At 51.5% G+C, this 19,350-nt stretch overlaps 1 protein-coding gene across 1 annotated transcript in view; it reads left to right on the top strand.

The window, feature by feature from the left end:
- The window catches only part of Wnk2 (WNK lysine deficient protein kinase 2), a gene marked incomplete at its 5' end in the record, with an annotated part of 108,348 nt that overhangs the window by 85,283 nt on the left and 3,715 nt on the right, over nucleotides 1-19,350 (top strand). Inside the window, 9 exons of the mRNA XM_013349139.2 lie at nucleotides 583-1,403; nucleotides 1,672-1,747; nucleotides 3,354-3,442; nucleotides 3,536-4,215; nucleotides 6,703-6,917; nucleotides 7,885-8,055; nucleotides 8,818-8,916; nucleotides 14,786-14,830; nucleotides 16,288-16,526. Of these exons, the coding sequence (XP_013204593.2) occupies nucleotides 583-1,403; nucleotides 1,672-1,747; nucleotides 3,354-3,442; nucleotides 3,536-4,215; nucleotides 6,703-6,917; nucleotides 7,885-8,055; nucleotides 8,818-8,916; nucleotides 14,786-14,830; nucleotides 16,288-16,526 (2,435 nt within the window). The remainder of the gene's footprint in view (nucleotides 1-582; nucleotides 1,404-1,671; nucleotides 1,748-3,353; nucleotides 3,443-3,535; nucleotides 4,216-6,702; nucleotides 6,918-7,884; nucleotides 8,056-8,817; nucleotides 8,917-14,785; nucleotides 14,831-16,287; nucleotides 16,527-19,350) is intronic.

Raw genomic sequence — 19,350 nt, 5'->3', positions numbered from 1 at the left:
CCAGGACAGGCTCCAAAGCCACAGAGAAACCCTGTCTCGAAAAACCAAAAAATAAAAAAAATAAAAATAAAAAATAAAAAAAGATTGTTCCACGGCAATCCCCAGGTCCTTCACTCCCCAAATTCTTTTCCAATTCTGAATGTACCAAACACTGGATATCTGATGGATTGGAAGGTTCTGGGTATCACCTTGCTCTGGGACATGGACAACTCACTGCTTCCCTCAACCCCTTCACTTTCTAAATTCATGTCCCAGTTTCGTCCAGCATAGACAAACAGTGTGGACAGACAGGTGGTAGAGAAAAGACCATGTCTGGCAAGTGCTACAACCAGATGGTGGGGAAAGGATGCTATGGAACACCATAGGCTACTCTGTAGGAGCTGAGATCCATAGGTGAGAATCATCCCTTCAGAGCTGATGACAGTGGTCATGACGGAACTGAGTGGTAAACTGGAACTTGGCCTCTTGGAGGAACAAAGATGAGTTTGCAGGAGCCCCAGCCAGGTAGTCAGTGCAGGCAGGGAAGGACTGGTTGAATAGGATCAGGGTAAGTGATGCCAATCATTCCCTTTTTTCTTCTAGACCCAGCGCCCTATCCAGACCAGCTGTCCTTGAAGGACAAACCTAGTTTCCCAGCTGCTCAGCAGCTCCTGAGCCAGGCAGGCTCCAGCAACCCTCCTGGTGGAGCCCCAGCCCCCTTGGCCCCATCTTCCCCTCCTGTGACTACTGTAATCCCGGCAGCACCAGCCACCAGCACCGTGCCAGAGTCAGCATCAGGGACTGCCGTGCAGGCAGGGGGTCCAGGGACTCATCAAGGACCAGCCAGTATCCACGAGACCCTCCAGCCACTGGTCGAGACTCACCATACCCAGTGTGCTGCCCAAACCCTCGCTACTGGTCAAGGACCTTGCACCCCAGCTCCAGAAGCCTCTCGCTGCTCCGCAGGTCTGAGGGAGCCCATTTCAACCAGGGATGTCAGCACTCTAGGGGAGCCCTTGCCTGCTTCAGTGTCAGAGCCCAGCCCCCCCATTGGGGCCGCACAGCCTGTACAGGGTCAGCCACCACCCTCACTGCCCATCACGGTGGGAACTATCAGCCTGGCAGCTCCCCAGCTCCCCAGTCCCCCTCTAGGGCCTACTGCTCCCCCACCACCACCCTCAGCCTTGGAATCAGATGGGGAAGGGCCACCCCCAAGGGTGGGCTTCGTGGACAACACCATCAAGAGCCTGGATGAGAAACTGCGGACTCTGCTCTATCAGGAGCATGTGCCCACCTCCTCGGCCTCGGCTGGGACTCCCATGGAGGCAAGTGATAGAGACTTCACCCTGGAGCCCCTGCGAGGAGACCTGCCCTCAGCTTTGAGTGACAGGACCCCAAGCCTCACCCAGCAGGCCCAGCCCTCAGTGAGTAGCTTGACTCACTCCAATATCCCCTCACTGGCTAGGACTGGATGTGGGCAGGCATCCCAGCTATGCAGGGCCTGGCTGGCTCTTGGTGACGCACCCGTGGTGTGTGGTGCCAAGCGACTCAGCTCAATTTGTTCATATGGAAGAGGCAGGGCAGGTGAGGGACAGTTCCAGCCATAGAGGGGTCACAGATCGGTGGTTTAGGGTGTAGTTCCTAAGATGTTGATAAGCCAAGCTCACAGTTCTTCCATTTTTCTTCTTCCAGTTGGAAAAATCAGAAACGGCCCCTGCAGGATGGGCCCTGACCCAGCGGGAACAGGGTGCGTCTTCTCCAATGACAGGTAACAACTCAAGGTCAGAGTAGTGCCAGCTGCACTCTGCAGGTGCCACAGTCCTCCTGGAGCCCAGAGCCTTCGTGCTTTGGGGGATGAAATAGCCCACAGAAGGAACTGCTCTCACTGTCCCTGTCTGGCAAAGTGAAAATTAGAAGAATAAGGAAGTAGGGTGCTAGTTGGACAGCTAAGGTTGTGGAGAGCAGCCCAGACCCGACTGCTTTCCTCTCTTCTGTACCCCTTGAGGGGGACTTTTGCCTAGGTTCATGGTTTGTGTGGTATAGATAGAGGTCAGAGGTTAACTTGTGGCAGTGGCTTCCCTCCTTCTATCATGAAAGTCTTGGGTCATCAGACTTGGTGGCAAGTGTCTTAACCCACTGAACTATCTCACCAGCCCCCCCCTTTTTTTGAAATAGCTGTGTAGCCCAGGCTAGCCTTGAACTTGTATTGATGCCTGCCTCAGCCTTCCGAGTTCCTGAGATCACATGGTTCTTGGTTTGTTACCAAACATTTGAGTCTCCACCCTAGGGTCTGATCCACCTTCTAAGGTGCCAGATTTCCTCATCTGGATTTCTTAGGGATTGGCAAGGTAAGAGTTATTGTCAGTACCAGGTGACCCCCTCAGGTCTAAACTGCCTTCGTAGTGAGAGGTGCAGTTCAGCTCCACCTGGTGGACCCAAGGGGCAACTGTGTTGATTCCTAGGCCAGTGCTTTAAGGGATCAGATGTAGCACTTCTGTTGCCCTTAACCCAGTGCCAGCCTTGAGCTGAGGTCAGCATCCCAGATCTTTTATAGAAGATATTAGAGCCTCTGTATCATATAAGGGGTGTTACCAGTCACAAATCCACATGCTTCTCAGAGTTCAGAAGTCATGGTAGGCAGTAGAGGGATTGTTCCAGAAGACTGACTCATGATTCAAGTCCAATCAGGTGAACTTCATAACAGGAATGCAATTGGCATGATGTCAGCCCCTTGTCCCTGGAGGTATACAAAGATGAGGAAGGGGATTAAGTCTTGCCTCTAAGTTGAGGACATAATAGAGACTGGATTCAGGTCTCCCAGAAATGTGCGGTTCCTATATAGAGTATACAAAGCACACTTGTGTGAGTCTGTGTGTCAGTTTATGGTCTGTCTTGGTGTGTGGTGGCTCCTCAGTCCCCCTGGAGGCTTCATTAGCATATGTGTACCCCCAACCCCTGTAGCGTGTGACCCAACTCTTACCCCTCCCCCCTGTCTGTGACTCTGTGTGTGTATGTGTGTGTGTGTGTGTGTATGTATAGCAGGTATTCCTTAGCTAGACCCCGCAGGTGTAGAGCTGGGATCTGCTCTACTGCATCCTCTGAGATCTAGAAACTGTTTCATCCACCGAAGTTGGAGTGCCCAAAGCAAGAGTGCTCCATCCAACACCTCTTCCCTTCCCCAGGCTTGTGGATGTCCTCCAGGATGTGATGTCCCCAAGATAGGGCACCACAATGCATTCTCAGTCTTCAGGACCCCTGGAATGTCACCCCTCCCTGCCCAGCAGCCACACTCTCACCGCGTGGGCCTCTGGGCTGTAAGCCATCCTTTACTGTTCTCTCTCTCCAGCCTCAGTAATGCTGTCATGTTCCTACAGCAGAGTCATCTTCCAGCAACACACTGGGCTGTGACAGTGACACAGGGCAGGTGGCCTCAGACTCCCCCTCAGCACCCAGTGCCCCCCAGGTAAAGGTGACTCAGCACACACTGACCACAAGGGGGCAGGGCTCTCTAACCTCAGCTGGTTCTCATGCACTCTTCATTTCCACCATTTCCTAGGATGCCTCTGCTGCTTCCATCCCTACACACATGGATCCCAAAGATCAGAACAGTAATGTTCCCAGAGAAGCCTTGGTTGCATCTGTGCAGAGTTGCCAGGGGACCGTCACAGAAGGCAGCCCAGCCCAGATGCGTGGCGCTCGGGTCTCCGGGTCCCCTCATAAGCGGCTAGGACAGCCGGACAGCAGTTCTCCAGCCAAAACTGTAGGCCGCTTCTCCGTGGTCAGCACGCAGGATGAGTGGACTCTGGCATCGCCTCACAGCCTGCGGTATTCTGCCCCACCCGACGTCTATCTGGACGAGATCCCCTCCAGCCCTGATGTCAAGCTGGCAGTGCGGCGGGTGCAGACAGCCTCCTCCATTGAGGTTGGCGTTGAGGAGCCTGCCTCCAGTGACTCTGGAGATGAGTGCCCGAGAAGGAGGCCCCAGGTGCAGAAGCAGTCCTCCCTGCCGGGTAGTAGCGGTGTGGCAAGTGACTTCGTGAAGAAGGCCACTGCCTTCCTGCACAGGTCTTCAAGGGCTGGCTCGCTGGGCCCTGAGACACCCAGCAGGGCAGGTGTCAAAGTCCCTACCATCAGCATCACCTCCTTCCACTCCCAGTCATCCTACATCAGCAGTGACAATGACTCAGAGTTTGAGGACGCAGACATAAAGAAGGAACTGCGCAGTCTGCGGGAAAAGTACGTTTTGGGGGGCATGGCTCACCCCGCCAGGTGTGCATGTAGGGAGCTCACCTGGATAGCTTGAGGGGCACAGCTCCCTTGACCAGTATGCAATGGTGAGGCTCGCCATCATCTGGGGGCAAGGCTCATCTGGCTGGAGTGGGGCTCACCCAGCCAGCATTGGGAGGGGATGGATGCTTAGGGAGGGCTCATCTGGCTAGGCTGGGCCTGGTCAGTAATGTTGGCTGAAGTTTAGTCCTGGCCATGAAGTGTCTACTGATGGGTGCTAATCAGAGCAAGGGAACAGTGCAGAGGCCTTCCACCTTCCAAGCTGAGGAAAGAGGCCCCATCTAGGATATCATTGCAATGGGACAGCCACACTCTGCCACCTGCATGATTTCTGACTCCTCTGGGTGGCAAATCACCCCTCCTTCTTCTGTCACCTCCGGGAGGACATGCTAGGAGTCAGGAAACCTGTACCTTCTTCAGCCTTTCCTCCCTCCCCTCCTTCCCTCTCTATTGATTTGCCTCCCCCCATCTCATAATCTGTCTTCTCTGCTTGTCTCTCACCCAGAAAGTACTCATTCTGCCCCGCTGTGGTCAGGGATCACTAATGCCCTAAGCTCTCCTTTGGGGAGGGAAGGTGGATTTTAACAGGAGCTCCTGTGATGGGGCCCCTGAGACCCCGCCAGTGACTGAAGAGCAGAGATCTATTGCAGCTGTCTAAACGAGCTCAGGAAGTACAGGTACCCTGAGAGGGGAACAGTAAGCCTACGAAGTTTGTGCAAGATTGTGAGGAGGGCAGGGCATGAAGACTGCCGGTCTTGGGACTCCTGGCAAGGTCATCCCAAGTGATCATAGTGGAACTTTTGCTGAGGTGAGAAAGTAGAGGAGTGGGTGCCACCTGAGACCCCAGAACAAATCTATGCTCAGAATCTGGAAGAAGGGGTCGTGTCCACTGACCCAAGCAGCCCCATAGGTATCCAGCCTTCCTCTGGAAATACTGCTGTCTCTCTTCGCATTTGCAGGGAGAAGACCACCTCCACTTGGTGTTTATTAGTTGGTTTGTGTATTTGTGAGTGTTCATGCGAGTGTGCACTCGTATGTGTTAGTGTGCATGCACAGCTCTGTGTGCAAAGGAAGAGCTCAGAGGTCAAAATCAGGTGTCTTGATCATGCCCTCCCCTTAGCATTTCACTGAACCTGGGGTTCACAAATTTATCTAGACTGCCTGGCCTACAAGCCACGGGAATCTTCCTGTCTCTCTCTCCAGTGCTGGGATTGCAGGTGTGCTGGCAACCCAAACACATGTCTTCATGATTGCATGGCAGGCATTCTACTGACTAGATCCTGGATATTTTATTTATTTGTTTGATTGTTTATTTTTATGTGTGGGTTGGGTATTTATTTTTTCATTCAGGTATTTTACTGACTAGATCTTTGATATTTTATTTATTTGTGTGGGTTTTTTTTTGTTGTTTGTTTTTGAGCTAAAGTCTTTTTTAAAAAAATATTAGAGAACTAGGCTTAACACCTCTTCTACGATTCCAGTACTTTGGAGATTGAGCTAGGAGGATTGCTGAAAGTTCAAGGCTAGCCTAGGCTGCATATTGAGCCCCAGGCCAGCCAGGAGAACATAGAGAAACTCACTTTTTAAAGATTGGCCATCATGAAGATACAGAAGAGAGGTTAGAATTTATCCTCTCAATTTCAACTGTGAAAAACACCTGTTTCCCCAACACAAGAGATGGAAGAAATATTCTAGGTCCCATGTTGGGGGATGGTACCAGGCCTCCTAAGTGCAGTGAAGTTCAGCTCCTTCAGGAGAGTAGCAAGAGATGTGGCCACTGCATCCTTCCCTCCCGCTGTCCTAGAGACTTCCCTGCCTACACCTTGTTCCACCAGCAAACTACCTGCCTTCCACCTACATCATAACCATCACGGTAGCCCTCCGCAGTGGCCCAGTGGAACGATACGCCAGTCCCAAATCTCATATGATGCCGTCCCTCCTCTAAGTCAGCTTCCTGCTTCTGCAGTTGCCTTGCATGGCAGAAATAACACACCTTGTCCCAATAAACAGGGGTAGGACAGCTGTGCATGGTGCCACACACCCATAACCCCAGCCCTTGGGAGCTAGAGGCAGGAGAATCAGGAGTCAATAAGCTTATCTTTAGCCACATAACAAATTTGAGGTCAGCCTTGGGTACAGGAGACCCTGTCTAAGAAAGAAAGAGAAAGATGAAGGAAGTTTTGATTCTACTAATTTTCCCTATCTGCTCTGATACCTAGGGTTTTCATTACAAGTAGAAGTGTGGGTGCGGAGTAATGCCTGCCTCCTTGACTATGGAGACAGTTTAGTGGTCATGATTCTGGATGTCTGAACTTGAACTATGTCCTTCACCTTGTTCCCACCTGGCTTAGTGCTGTTGAAAGTCTGCAGACAAGGTAGCCCCGCCTTTCCCCACAGGGGAAGCCCACCTGCCCTGCCTCCTCTCTCCTGCTCCAGGCATCTGAAGGAAATTTCTGAGCTACAGAGCCAGCAGAAGCAGGAGATCGAAGCCCTGTACCGCCGCTTGGGCAAGCCACTCCCTCCCAACGTGGGGTTCTTCCACACAGCACCTCCCATGGGCCGCAGGAGAAAAACCAGCAAGAACAAACTGAAGGCTGGCAAGCTACTGAACCCCCTGGTGCAACAGCTCAAGGTCGTGGCCTCCAGCACAGGTCTGCTGCTTCTAGGAGAGGGTGTACCTGGGCTGAGGAGGGAGGGTACTCGGGGACCCCAAGTTAGCCTGAGAGGCTAGCTATGGGTTGGTGCAATATCTCCAAACCTGCAAGAGTGTGTGGGGTTTTCTTTTTCCGGCTCCTCTTTTACTGGAGCTGAGGGTCTTTGAGAGCCCACGGAAGCACCAGGCCTCCACACTAGTGCCAGATGGAAAGGCCCGTGTGAGAATAGGGGGCTATTCAGAGGCAGGCCTCGGCCCCATTTGGAAGGAAGGAGCCAGTCCTGGGCCACGTTGTACCTAGGAAGCCCCAGGGTACCCCATCCCTGCACTTCCATGCAGGATACAGCCTGGAATGGATGGAAGTGACTGCTTCCTCTGACCTCCTGCTTAGTGGATATCAAGTGGCTGCCTTTGTGGGCAGGGAGATGATGGGTTGTTCTCCAGGCCTTGCCATAGTGGTACCCAGTTCCTGGTGCTGCAGGAGCTAGGCACCAGTCCGTACCCTTTGCATGTTGGGGTTCCTTTGAGGCTTCCAGAGCTGTGCTGCAGGGTCTGCTCTGAGCGGGGAGGACCCATAAGCCCCAGTACCAAGTATGACAGATTCGGGAAGGCATTAGTGAATTACCTGCAAGCACTCCCTAATTTGAGCCACCTGTATAAGTGATACAAACCCAGTGCCGGTCCCAAAGCTGAGAGGAGGCACTGCACAATGGCTACCTTGAGCCCACACCTATTACCTTCCACAGCATAGGTCTGGCATGGCACTGGGGGTTAGTAAAGGGGATGCTTTCTTTGATTAGCCCCAGCACTTTAGACCAGAATCTTGTCTGTGTTCTGGTTTTCTTAAGGAGACTCAACTTCCTCAAGGTCACCCAGCCAGAGAGTAGGAAGCCACCCCAGCCACACCCTTCCCTGCCCCTTGGCGCCTCATGGTGCCTGTCACCTCTTCTCCCCCCCTCGCCCAGGTCATTTGTCTGACTCCAGCAGAGGCCCTCCCACTAAGGACCCTGCCCACGCCAGCACGCCCCCGGGCACCAAGGCAGTTCAGACCCAGCAGCCCTGCTCCGTCCGGGCCTCCCTGTCCACAGACATCTGCTCCGGTTTAGCCAGTGATGGAGGCGGAGCGCGTGGCCAAGGTGATTTCCAGCTTGCCTGTCTCCAAGCATGTGCCAGCCACGTAGGGCCTCAGTGGTGTCCCAGGAGCACGCCTGTGTGTGTAGAGGGGGCCAGAGCTTTATAAAGAACAAAAAAAAAAAAAAAGGAAAAAAATGTAAAGGTGTAGTCTTTGGGCACAAAGAATGGAATTGTCCCGCCATGTAAGCGGCTCAGAGGCAGGTGTGATGGGTTTGCTAAAGTGGACCTCAGGAAGTGGCCGGGACTAGGAGGGATCAGCCCGATGACTGGGGAGGGAACAGGGCCTGGCATCTTGCTGTGTTCTGCGATGCCCGTTCCTAGGCCTTGGCTACCCTGCCCTGCCCGCTTCCCACAGCAGAGCCAGACGGTGGTAAACACCGGGTCCTTCCAAAGTCCACAGGACGGCTAGGGGACAAGGGCTCAGCTCTCAGGCTGGGATGTCTGCTCATCACTGCCGTGGACGGCAGCAGCTGCTCGATAAGGCGCTTTCCTGTCCTCACCATCTCTGTCCAGAGAAATCATGGTGACTGATAAAGGTGCTTCACCTGCCCCACCCCTCCTCCTCCTCCGGGCCGCTTCTCTTCTGCTCCTACTGTTGCCTCCTCCCATTCTGTGGTCAGTGGCTTTGGTGCTTGGGCTGGGCTAGATGGAGCCATGGATGTTAAGTTACAAGGCTGGTGTGGCTGTTGGTGTGGAGGAGGAATCGCAGCAACCTGTACTTGATAAGTGTCTCTCTGTTTTCTTCCCTTTATATTCATTTGCAGGCTGGACGGTTTACCACCCAACGTCTGAGAGAGGGGCCTATAAGTCTAGTAGCAAGCCTCGTGCTCGATTCCTCAGTGGACCCGTATCTGTGTCCATCTGTCTGTATTTGTTCTTTTGTATTTTCCCACCTCCTGGCCCTTGGTTTCTCCCCTCCCCATCCCGTCTTCATTACATTTCATAGGATGCCACTCCAGCCCTTGAAGTCACCTCCTTCATGTAAAAAGGTGGACCCCACAAGCCTTTCCTACCACACACAGTGTCCATAGTCACCCAGCTCCAGTCAGCTGTGTGCATGCTCTTGGCTGCGCCCAGGCACCAAAATCATGCGCAACAGCATACCTACCTCTCCCATGGCCCCTCCACCACGTACACCAGGGCATTCTGCACCCTTCCCATCACCTCATTCCTTTTCTTTTCTTTGGATGTTGGACGTAGTTTTCTGTTGTAATTGTGGCCAGCATACATGTCTGCTGTCTCCCAGTTCCAATGACAACAAAAAGACAACCCCAACCTTCTCCAGATACCCAGTGTGTTACACACGTACCTGGACTCCCACAACTTGCATGTAGCAGACCGATGACAGCTCTGATGTCCCTGGAGGGTGTGACTTCTGTGTAGGGCCAAAGGCCAACACCCAGCCCCATCTCCACCCTCTTTCCCACTCCCTGCATGTGGAGATGCTAAGAATGTGCTTCAGGGGTCTCGGGGGTATAAACCAGTGGCACAGCCCTTGCCTAGCATGCAAAAGACAGGCCCCAGATCCCATCCCCTGTACTGTGAAACAAAGGACTTGTTCCAACTAGGGCTTCCTGGCCCTCTACCCTACCATGCAGGGTAGTCCCCTCTGCCATCTCTCCCTACCCTCTGCTCACGCCAACTTAGAAAGATTAATAGATACCTGCCCCATTCCACATAGTTCATGCATTAGAGCCTGCATTCTGCCTGGGTCCCTGTTCTTTCCCACCCAGCTGGGGCGCTCTGCTCCGTAAGTCTTCAGCTGACCCATGTGACATGAGGGATGAAGCCAGTGAGGCAGCTCCTCCCCCTTCCACCAGACTCACACCTAGTGCCAGCCTCCCTCACATATACTGGGACACGTTTCTAGTACCCAGGATGCTCACCTGCTGGGACCAACTCACCCTGGTGCGACTTGTTTTTAGCCCTCACGATGATTGGCAAATCAACCCAAAGTTGCAGAGCTTTTAGGGTTTTTGTCTTTTTTAACTGAAAAAAGAAAATAAGAGTTTTTTGACAATTGGATTGGAGATGCTGGTTTGGGGCACATGACTTTTTGCTTGTACAATAAAGATACATTGTGCTTGTGGGGACCCAGAGACCATGTCTGTGGTAGGTGACCATTGCCATTCCCTACTCCCTGCATCAGAGGCCCATGGTGGGCCATCCTCCTCCAGGTGGACGGGTCAAGGGCACATGGCTATGTGGAAGTGCCAGGGGCTTCCCAGCATCTTCTTGTCTGTTCAGTAGTCTGCCTGCTGTGGCACAGTGACATCTGGCTTGCAGTGCGTCTCTCTAGCTTCCCATCAGTTACTGAGTTGAGGATGAGAAGGGCTGGGAGGGCTCCCTTGTGTGTCCCTCATATTTCTGCTGCAGAGAGTCTGTGTACCCACCCGCCAGCCTCATTCTGGCCCCTGCTTGCTTGATGCCTCTTCTGACGGACACAACTCATAAGAGGATGGTCACTAGGTGACCATTGGAACTCTGGGTATGTCCTGTGCCCGGGGCAGAGCACATGACCGTTTGTCAAAGCGAGCACAGTCGTGCCTCTCTGAGGGCAGCTTCTCTAGTTCAGGTCACGTCTTTGAATGGTGTTCATTGGTTTCACTGTGAGTTACTGGCCTGAGACTAAGAAACAGTGGGGAGAGGGGACCCGAAGGAGGGGACATCTGAGCAGGCTTGGCTGGGTGGTTTCAGTTGTTACGCTGCCTGCACGTGCATTGCTGGTCCACATCCTGGCCTATCAAGGCAGGCTGGGCTGGCTCAGCATCCTCTGACCCTTACGTGTTCTCAAGTGGCTGCCAGGCAGAGCTTAGGTGAGTCCCTACTCTGGCACCTCTCACTGTGGTACAGTGTATGGAGAATCTTGGGCCAGTGCACTCTGGAAGTGAAGCCCTAAAAGGCTCTTTTATCCTGCAGGCTGCTGGCCTCTGAGTTTTAGGGATCTAGCCTCTCATTGAGACATCCGTTTGTATGTCTGTGTGCTGGTTTCTGGGTAAACTGCAGAGTGTCTTCAGGAGGAGATGCGAGGCCTGTGAGAACCGAGCATGGAGCATGAGTCAGTAGGGGACAGGGAGCAGTGCTTCATGGGTGTGAGAGGGTTAATGATGGAAGGGTGGAGCCTGGCCGTGAGGCTGAGACGAGAGAAGGGCTCGCAGGGCAGACTGCACAGGTGGCTGGAAAGATGCTACAGTATACCTGCCTCCGAAGCTGTGTGATCCGGGAGGCCTTGATCAAGCCTACACGGTATCAGTTCATGTCTTTGGCGTGTGACACCCCTACTTCCTAGAGAGAGAAGGCGCTAAGAAAACAAAATATTCTTAAACTTTTAGTACAGAAATATCTGGGCTTCTGTGAAGCCCAGAGAAGGAAAAGGAGTCCCCAGGAGGGTAACTTGAGCTGGAGGACCTGTCTCAGGTGGAGTCAGGCAGAGCATCAGAGAGCTTCAGAGGCAGAGCTGGACGTGAAACAAGGGGCAGGTAGAGATGGGCTGTGGGTGGAAAGGCCTTGTCATAGAGCTCTCTTGAGACACCATTGACCACAGCAAGTCTTATAAAAGAAAACATTAGTTCGGGGCTTGCTTATAGTTTCAGAGGTTTAGTCCATTATCATCATGGCGGGGAGCATAGTAGCATGCAAGCAGATATGGTACTGGAGAAGGAGCTGAGAGTTTAACATCCAGATCCACAGGCAACAGGAAGTGACTAAGATACTAGGCCTGGCTTGGGCATTTGAAATGTCAAAGCCCATTCCCAGTGACACATTTCCTCCAAGGCCACACCTATCTATCTCCTAAGCCTTCTCAAGTAATGCCATTCCCCAATTGAATTCCACAATTCAAATATGTGATCCTGTGGGGACCATTCTTATTCAAACCCATCATAGGCCTCCAGGGAGTGTGGACCCTCTGTCAGTTCCCTCCTCCCAGTCTGGACAGGGTCCTGGCACAGATCCAATGACTCTCTTGCATGTCCCTTCCTATGGTAGACAGTAGCATTCAGTCAGCCATATTTATTCTGAAAAAACAATGGCCATGGAACTGAGGAGGAAAAATTCAAGTCAGAACCCAAGGCTGAACTTGGGTGTCTGCTCGTGAGAAACTGTGGGTACAGCCTATTGAGACACTTGTTTTGTGTCCTATCCTACCCATGCTCAGGCAGGCATGGGCACCTCTTGTTTCTTGCTGAGCCATAGGAAACATGAGGTCTCACAATGTGTTGTTACTTCATCCTGTTCTCATTTGCCTCAGATCTGGTGCAGGAACCCTCGGAAGCCTTCCCAGCCTCTTCTTCTCTGCATTGTTCTTATCTCTTGCTGGTGGTGAGAGAGTCCAGTGAGGTCCTCCAGCAGGGGGCACAGGAGACCCCTTACACACTCCGTAGCCTAGGCTTACTATAGAGGGCTGTGAAAGCAGGCATGTTGGCTCTAGGCTCTGTAAAACCCAGGATTATACAGCTCAAGGCCTAGTAAAAATGGTTTCATGATGGACTTTGAAACCATATCTTGTTTCTGAACTGATGCGTCCTGGGTAGTTTTTTTAGTTATTGTCACCACTTGAGAATAAGGATTATTCAATATAGAAACAGCTCTGGGGGTATATTAGCCCTTGACATCAGAATTGGGTGGAGGTTGGGGTGGGGGTTGTCTAGTGGTCTGTAGTTAGAGCTGGCCTGTGGAAGGTTGGGATGGGGATGAAGCTGAGACGCTTGGGCTGGCTATAGGGGACCAGGAGGGCTGACTCCCCGAGGAGGCCTGTTCTGTGAACCTCATCAATGTTTGAATACTGGGATGCAGAGAAGAGATGTGAGGCCGGAGCCCCTCTTTTAAGTCCTTGTCTTTCCTCCTGAGCTTTCTATCTGCCATGCTTGAGAGGTTCTTATTGCCAGCTAAGGTCCTCAGGGTGGTGACTGTGAGACTCTGGAGAGGAGGTGCTGTTGACCCACGTGTGGTTCATGGTTTGAACCAAAGCATTATTCAGAGACCTCACCTCACTGCAGGGACAAATGGGATATCCAGGGAGATCAGGCTGGGACTGGTTGAAACCATCCTGCCTCTGGCTGGTTTGATCTGCTCACCTAGTACTATCCTGGCATAGTAGTGACGGGGGCCAAGCTTGTTCATCAGATGCCCAGGTAGAGACCCTGTCCGTTGGTATATTGGGAGCCATCTAGGGATATGCAGGACTTTCAACATGGAGTCCTAGATGTTCCCCTGAGACTTCGCACCAAGTCCTGCCAGAGAGCGGTGTGGCCTAAGTGTTGACATAAAATGACAAACACCGGCTGATTTGTCCAGAGACTAGCATTGCCTGCTCTGGTCATCTGGAGCCAATGCAGGAGCAATATGGAAGATGGGAGCTGATGGCCATGGTCACCTGAGTCTGGAATCCAGGAAGGCCAGCCACAGCAGCCCTCTGGCCTTCTACCCAGTGTGACAATAGCTACACAGGGTCCCGAACCCACAGCCCCCTTTCCTCCAAAAGTAGACTGAGATCCCTTCCCCACAACACACAGTATCTTCCAAATCCCTCCTGTTTATCTCCCCTCTTTCAATTTGAAAATTGAATTACTCAACAAATACCCCATTGCCCCACTTGTAACCTTAGAAGCCATACAGAATAAACTAAGATGAATAAATCCATTGCAGCTGTGCTTCAGGTCCGATACATGGGCTAATTCTGACTGGGGTGTGGCCAGCGGTTACGCACTATCCTATCCCTCAGGGCAAGAGTACCAGGCCTATGAGCCAGTGCCTTGAGTGAGAGCACCCCCTTCCTGGAACATGTGTTTCGGAGAGGGGAGATGGGGCTGGAATACAGACCTGCTATGCTAGTGTGGCTTTGCCAAGTGACCTTGGGGAAGTCTGAGCTCTTCCTTGCCACTTGTGGCTCCCAGAGTGGCCATAGGTTAAGATAGAATCACAGCACATGCTGTAGCCCAGGCTGGCCCTGGGTCACTGGGTTACTCTACCCCTCTACACTGCCAGATGTCACGTTCTGTATGTTGCCCATGGGACCCCAGACAAACTCAGGACAGTGGGGCTAGGGCTGTTTTAGTGATCGTCCAGTAAGGCTGCTCTTCCCGTGCCCATGGGGAAAGTGAGTTGGCAGAGAAGAGGCACGATGCACGATGTCTCCCCAAATCCTTATCAACCCCAAGAAAGACTCACTAATAACCCTTCTAGATGCCCGTCTGACCTAGTCCAAGGCAGCCATCTGGGATCCAGAATTGGCCTCAGACCTGCAAAACAATGTATCTTTTTGCACTTGGAAAACCTCTGGTGGCCTTGGTGGCCAGCCCAGGCTGAGCCTGGCTCCATTCGGGGACCCCATGGCTGACTTTCAGTGGGTTTCCCTGCCTCAACCAGTGGGACTCACAAAGGCCTGGTGTTTGAAACCCATGCAGTGTGCTTTGCAATTTTTTTTTTTTTTGGTTTGTTTTTTCTGGTTTTTCTTTTTTCTTTCTCTTTTTCTGGAATATGCTTTTAGAGACAAAACACTTCTCCCTGAAGCTTGGGGGCTTGCCCTGCCACCTCTACCTCCTCAGCGGAAGGCCATAAGAGCCTGTACACAAACTCTGGGGATGTCACCCCTTCTCCCAGGCCAGGCTGGCCTCCCTCTCTGACTGCTGCCTGTGTCTGTCCCTCCCTGCACACTGATGACTTTTGCTTACATGTGGTGTGTGCTGTTCTGCCTAACCCTGTGGTCTTGTGTCCTTTGTTCTTCCCTTACAGGGTCAGCCCTGAAGCGTCTCTGCCTAGGCAAAGAACACAGCAGTAGTAATTATCTGGTTTTTGTGGTTTTTTTACCCCCTCTGTCCCCTCTCATCGCATGGGCTTTGTCGTGGCTAGTGCGTATCAGGGCCTCCCACGGACATGTGGCCTGTTCTGCCCCTGACCCACAGGGTTCTGCTTCGCTTCTGCCTGTCTGGATAGCTGCTTCCTCCCAGCTCCTCTTTGTGTCTCCATGGTTCCTAGAGTTTGTGCCATCTTGCCAGTCACTTCTTAATAGGCCTGTCCTTCTCCCCAGTGTCCGCATATTAGTGTTTATTAATTGGGTCCTTCCAAAACCTTAGGCTTCAGTGCTTCTTTGAAGTGTTAATGATGAGTGCTTCCCAAGGAGAGATACCAAGACTGGAAGGTTGTTAGTCAACCTGGGCCACTCACACACACCCCTTTGCTCTTTCTTGTCTTTTTGTTTTTTAATCCCCTTCATCTTTTTTTTCCCCCTGGCTGAAAACCTCGTGTAGCAATAGCTGTGTGTTGAGTCTCATCTCTAACGTGTAACCCTCTGTTTATGCTCCCCCATTGCTGGCCACTAAAGTTCACGACATTTTGGAACAGCTTGTTTGAAGAGATGGTCATTAGCTGTCTGGGGTTTTTTTTTTTTTTTTTTTTTTTTTTTTTTTTTTGGTGATGTGTATAAACATTTTAAATTGGCTTATTCAAAATTGCTAGGTGGAATTACGTGCATGGGTAGGGGAGGAAGGGAGGAGGCAATTCAATAAGTCCTGTGTGGGCCATAAAAACAATCTCTCACAGAAGCAGGCAAGCTCTCTAGTCTGCAGAGTGACTCCTGGCTCCCAGCCTCCCAGTATCACCAAGCTGTGGCTCGGAGGGTGTGGAGCCCACCCGAGGGACTCTAGGTGTGGTATCTTTTATTACCACCTTTCCAAGTGCTCGCATAAGAAAAGGCACCATTTCCTTGTCTTGGGTTCCAGCTAAAATACACAGGAGCACAATGAACAGTCTGCCCAGGGGGTGCTGGAAGGCTGGTGGTGGCACTCACATGCTGAACATTCTGCAAAGTAGACCAGAGAGTACCCTGAGATTCTGCCCCTGCCCCTGCGATGCCAGTGCCCATGTGTATCTGGCTGTGCCATGAGTTCCCCATGCTCTCACGTGTGTGAGTCTCGTGGAATATGCTGTGGTAGGTCTATGGGAGACTGTTAATGGAGACTGCCACCTGCTCGGGGTCGTCTTCCTGGCCTGGCTTAAGAAACAAGTGAGGCTGCCTGGCACAGCCCAGTCTCCCATAGCCTACACAGAGCCTCATGGTGCCTAACACCAGGCAGCAAGGCCCGCTGATGCAGACCGCCTCTTGAAGCAAGGTGTTGCTTGGCCAGAGTGAGGCCATTAATTGTCCCAGCCATCATGTGAGAATGACTGCGGCCAGCCTGTCAGTGGTGCTGAGTGAGTGTGTGGCGTCACCAATCCTGGCCTATATGACTCCCCAGGGTCTTCCACCAGCAGCCTGGCCCCAGGCCCTGAGCCAGGTCCCCAGCCCACCCTGCACGTCCAGGCACAGGTGAACAACAGCAACAACAAGAAAGGTACCTTCACCGACGATCTGCACAAGCTGGTGGACGAATGGACAACAAAGACGGTGGGGGCGGCGCAACTGAAGCCCACACTCAACCAGCTGAAGCAGACGCAGAAGCTGCATGACATGGAGGCCTCTGGCGAGGCACGGGCTGTGAGTGAGCAGGGGCACAGGCTCTGCTGGGAGGGATATGGTAGGCATGGTGGCTGTGAGCTACTGCTGGAATCCCGTGTGCCAGATGGCCATCATGCTAAGGCCTTGACTTTCATGATCAGGATCCATCTTCTCCAAAAGAATTAGGCCTTGCTGGGTGGTGGTGGCGGCATATACTTTTAATCCCAGCGTTCACGAGGCAGAGGCAGGTGGATTTTTTAGTTTGAGGTCAGCGTGGTCTACAGAGTGAGTTCCAGGACAACCAAGGCTACACAGAGAAACCCTCTCTCAAAAAAAGAAAGAAGGGAGGGAGGGAGAGAGGGAGGGAGGAAAGGAAGGAAGAAGAAAAAAAGAAGTAGGCCTTTGCCCCTGTGGTGAGTAGGAGGTAAAAGTGACTTCCTGTGGTCCTTGTGGCCAGCAGGGAACAGGCTGTGCCTATGACCCTAGAACTCAGGTACAGCAGAATCCTTAGGCAGTCCCAAGTAGGCCACACACCTTCTTTGTGGACAGACACACCTCCATCTGCATTACATCCATTTGTCTCCAGGCTATAGGAAGGGCAGGTGTACCCCTCACTCCTGAGTGGCAGCTGCATCCAACTGGGGCCAACATGAGGCAGGACAAGTAGCCACCCTTGCAGGTCTTGGCACACATTACGATTTGGGGAGAGCTAGCTGTAGGAGTGTCCCCACTTTTCCGACTTTCTGGAGGAATTTATGGACGATTAGTGTTATTTCTACCCTGAATGACTCCCGAAGCTCATGGGTGAATCCATCTGTGCTGAAGTATCTTGTGGGTGCTGTTTTCAGTGTGGAAAACATCCCTCTGTGAACGTATGCTTTGAATCCTCCCAAACACACAAGGAATTGGAATTCCTTGTGAATTCCTGCTGTGAATATTGCTTGCTACCTCCTAAAGTAGGTGATGCTGGCAGAACTCATCACACATCTGTCCATCTCTTGGGGAAGGCTTTCCTTAAGAATCTGGTTTCTTTTCCCGTCCTAACGCCATTTGAGTGTTCTGTCTTGACAGTCTTGTTAAATTCTGCTTCCCTGGTAGTTATTATTTCTTTCCTAAATTTGCCTAAACTTTCAAATCAGTTGCCACTTAATCACTGTAAGCCTTTTGCTGTTTGCCCGATCCCCAAGCTGTGTGTCGTTCCTGGTATTGGTGATTTATGCCTCACTTCTTTCTGTGTTCTTCTGTCTCTGTTCCTCTGTGTGTCTGTCCTTCCTTCCCTTCCTGCCTTTTGTCCTTATATCTTAAGGCTTTGTTAATTTCATGAGCCATTTCAAAGAACTTTATTATCTTTGATGATATTCTTTGCTGTATATTTCCTTCATTTCTAACTCTTAACTATTTCTTTCTCTCTCTGGCTTGATGTTCTCTAGAAAGATTCTTAGGTTTGACTGGGAATTGTTGGCAGAGTGTTTGCCTAGTGTTAGCGAGGACCCTGGTTTGGGCCCCCAGCACTAGAGTAAAACAGAAGAACTTCTTAAATTGGCCAGGCCACTAATTCTAGCCTTTCTGACTCTTGCAGAGAACTCAAGTTCATTTCCCAGCACCTATGTCTTGAGGGTCGCAACTGCTTGTAACTCCAGCTCCAGAGCATCCGGGGCCCTCTTCTGCCCTCATAGACACCTGCACAGAGACACATATACACACACATATACATAAATAAAAAGTAATTTTAAAAAAAGTTTAAAGTTCTCAGCCAAATGTCTCAGTGATGCATCTCATTTACACAGTCTCTTCCGGTTCCCTGGTTTCCTTCTTCCCACAGCTTCACTCCTTGGTTCCTTGTCTCGCCTTGTGAGGTTGTAATATTGTGTGAAGGATATTGTGTTGGAAAAAATTGTAAAAATAATTTGAGATCTAGACTTTAATTGTCCTGGTTTGTCTTTGAGCACACGTTCTTATTTTTAGCAGGCATCTTCTGTCGAGTGCCTGGCCGCACACACACACACACACACCTCCCCCCCCCCTCTGAGCCTGATGCTTACCAATTAATTAGCTTGACTTTTGGCCAGTGAGCTCCAGACATCCACCCTTCTCTGCCCCTCCCCGGCGCTAGGGTCACAGATATGTGCTACCACACCAGACTGCAGGCACTAGGAGTCTGCGTGCGAGTCCCCACACTTCCACACAGGAACTCTTACAGATCTCCAACCTCCTCTTCTACTTTTTGGTACTGAGCATGACACAGAAGACTTTTAGTTTTGGGGTTTTTTTTTCTTCTTCTAGGAGTTGTGCTGTTTCAGCTGTTGTCTGGGCCATAGCTTATCCACTTGTTGCAGTGCCTTCCCTTCCAGTCCCAACAGCATGGGAACAACACTCTCGTTGCCCTGCTGCAGCTTTGCAATAAGCTTATTATTTGGTGGGCTAGGACATCCACTGTTGAACTGCAAGAGTCTCTTGGTTTTTCTGGGTCCTAAATGTTTGTAGTTCTTAAGGTAACCCATCGGAGCTTCTCTTAACAGTGAATTAAGTCTTTCAATGAACTGGATAGGTTCGCCATATTACCAGTCTTGAGTTTTGCATCAACTTGGCATCTGTTTCTTTACCTCTTTGTAGGGTGTTAATATCTCTCATCAAACCCCTCCCAAGGTGGTTGATGATTGGGAGTGCTACAAACTGTGCAGTCCTGAAATTTTCGTGTCCCCATTGAGTGTTTCTAGTATGCAAAAATGTGACCAATTCTGGTGCCTAGAAGCCTGTGGTCCTGCGAAATTTGCTTGTTCAGCCTTCCCTGTGGGTTTCTCTACACATAGTCTTGTCTTCTGCTATTATGCGTTTTTTCTTCTCTTGTCTTACCTTGGCTGGG

Source organism: Microtus ochrogaster, chromosome 16, assembly GCF_000317375.1.
Source record: "Microtus ochrogaster isolate Prairie Vole_2 chromosome 16, MicOch1.0, whole genome shotgun sequence".
NCBI lineage: Eukaryota > Metazoa > Chordata > Mammalia > Rodentia > Cricetidae > Microtus > Microtus ochrogaster.
The sequence above is the reverse complement of the archived record's forward strand: the minus strand, read 5'-3'. Positions and strand labels throughout refer to the sequence as shown.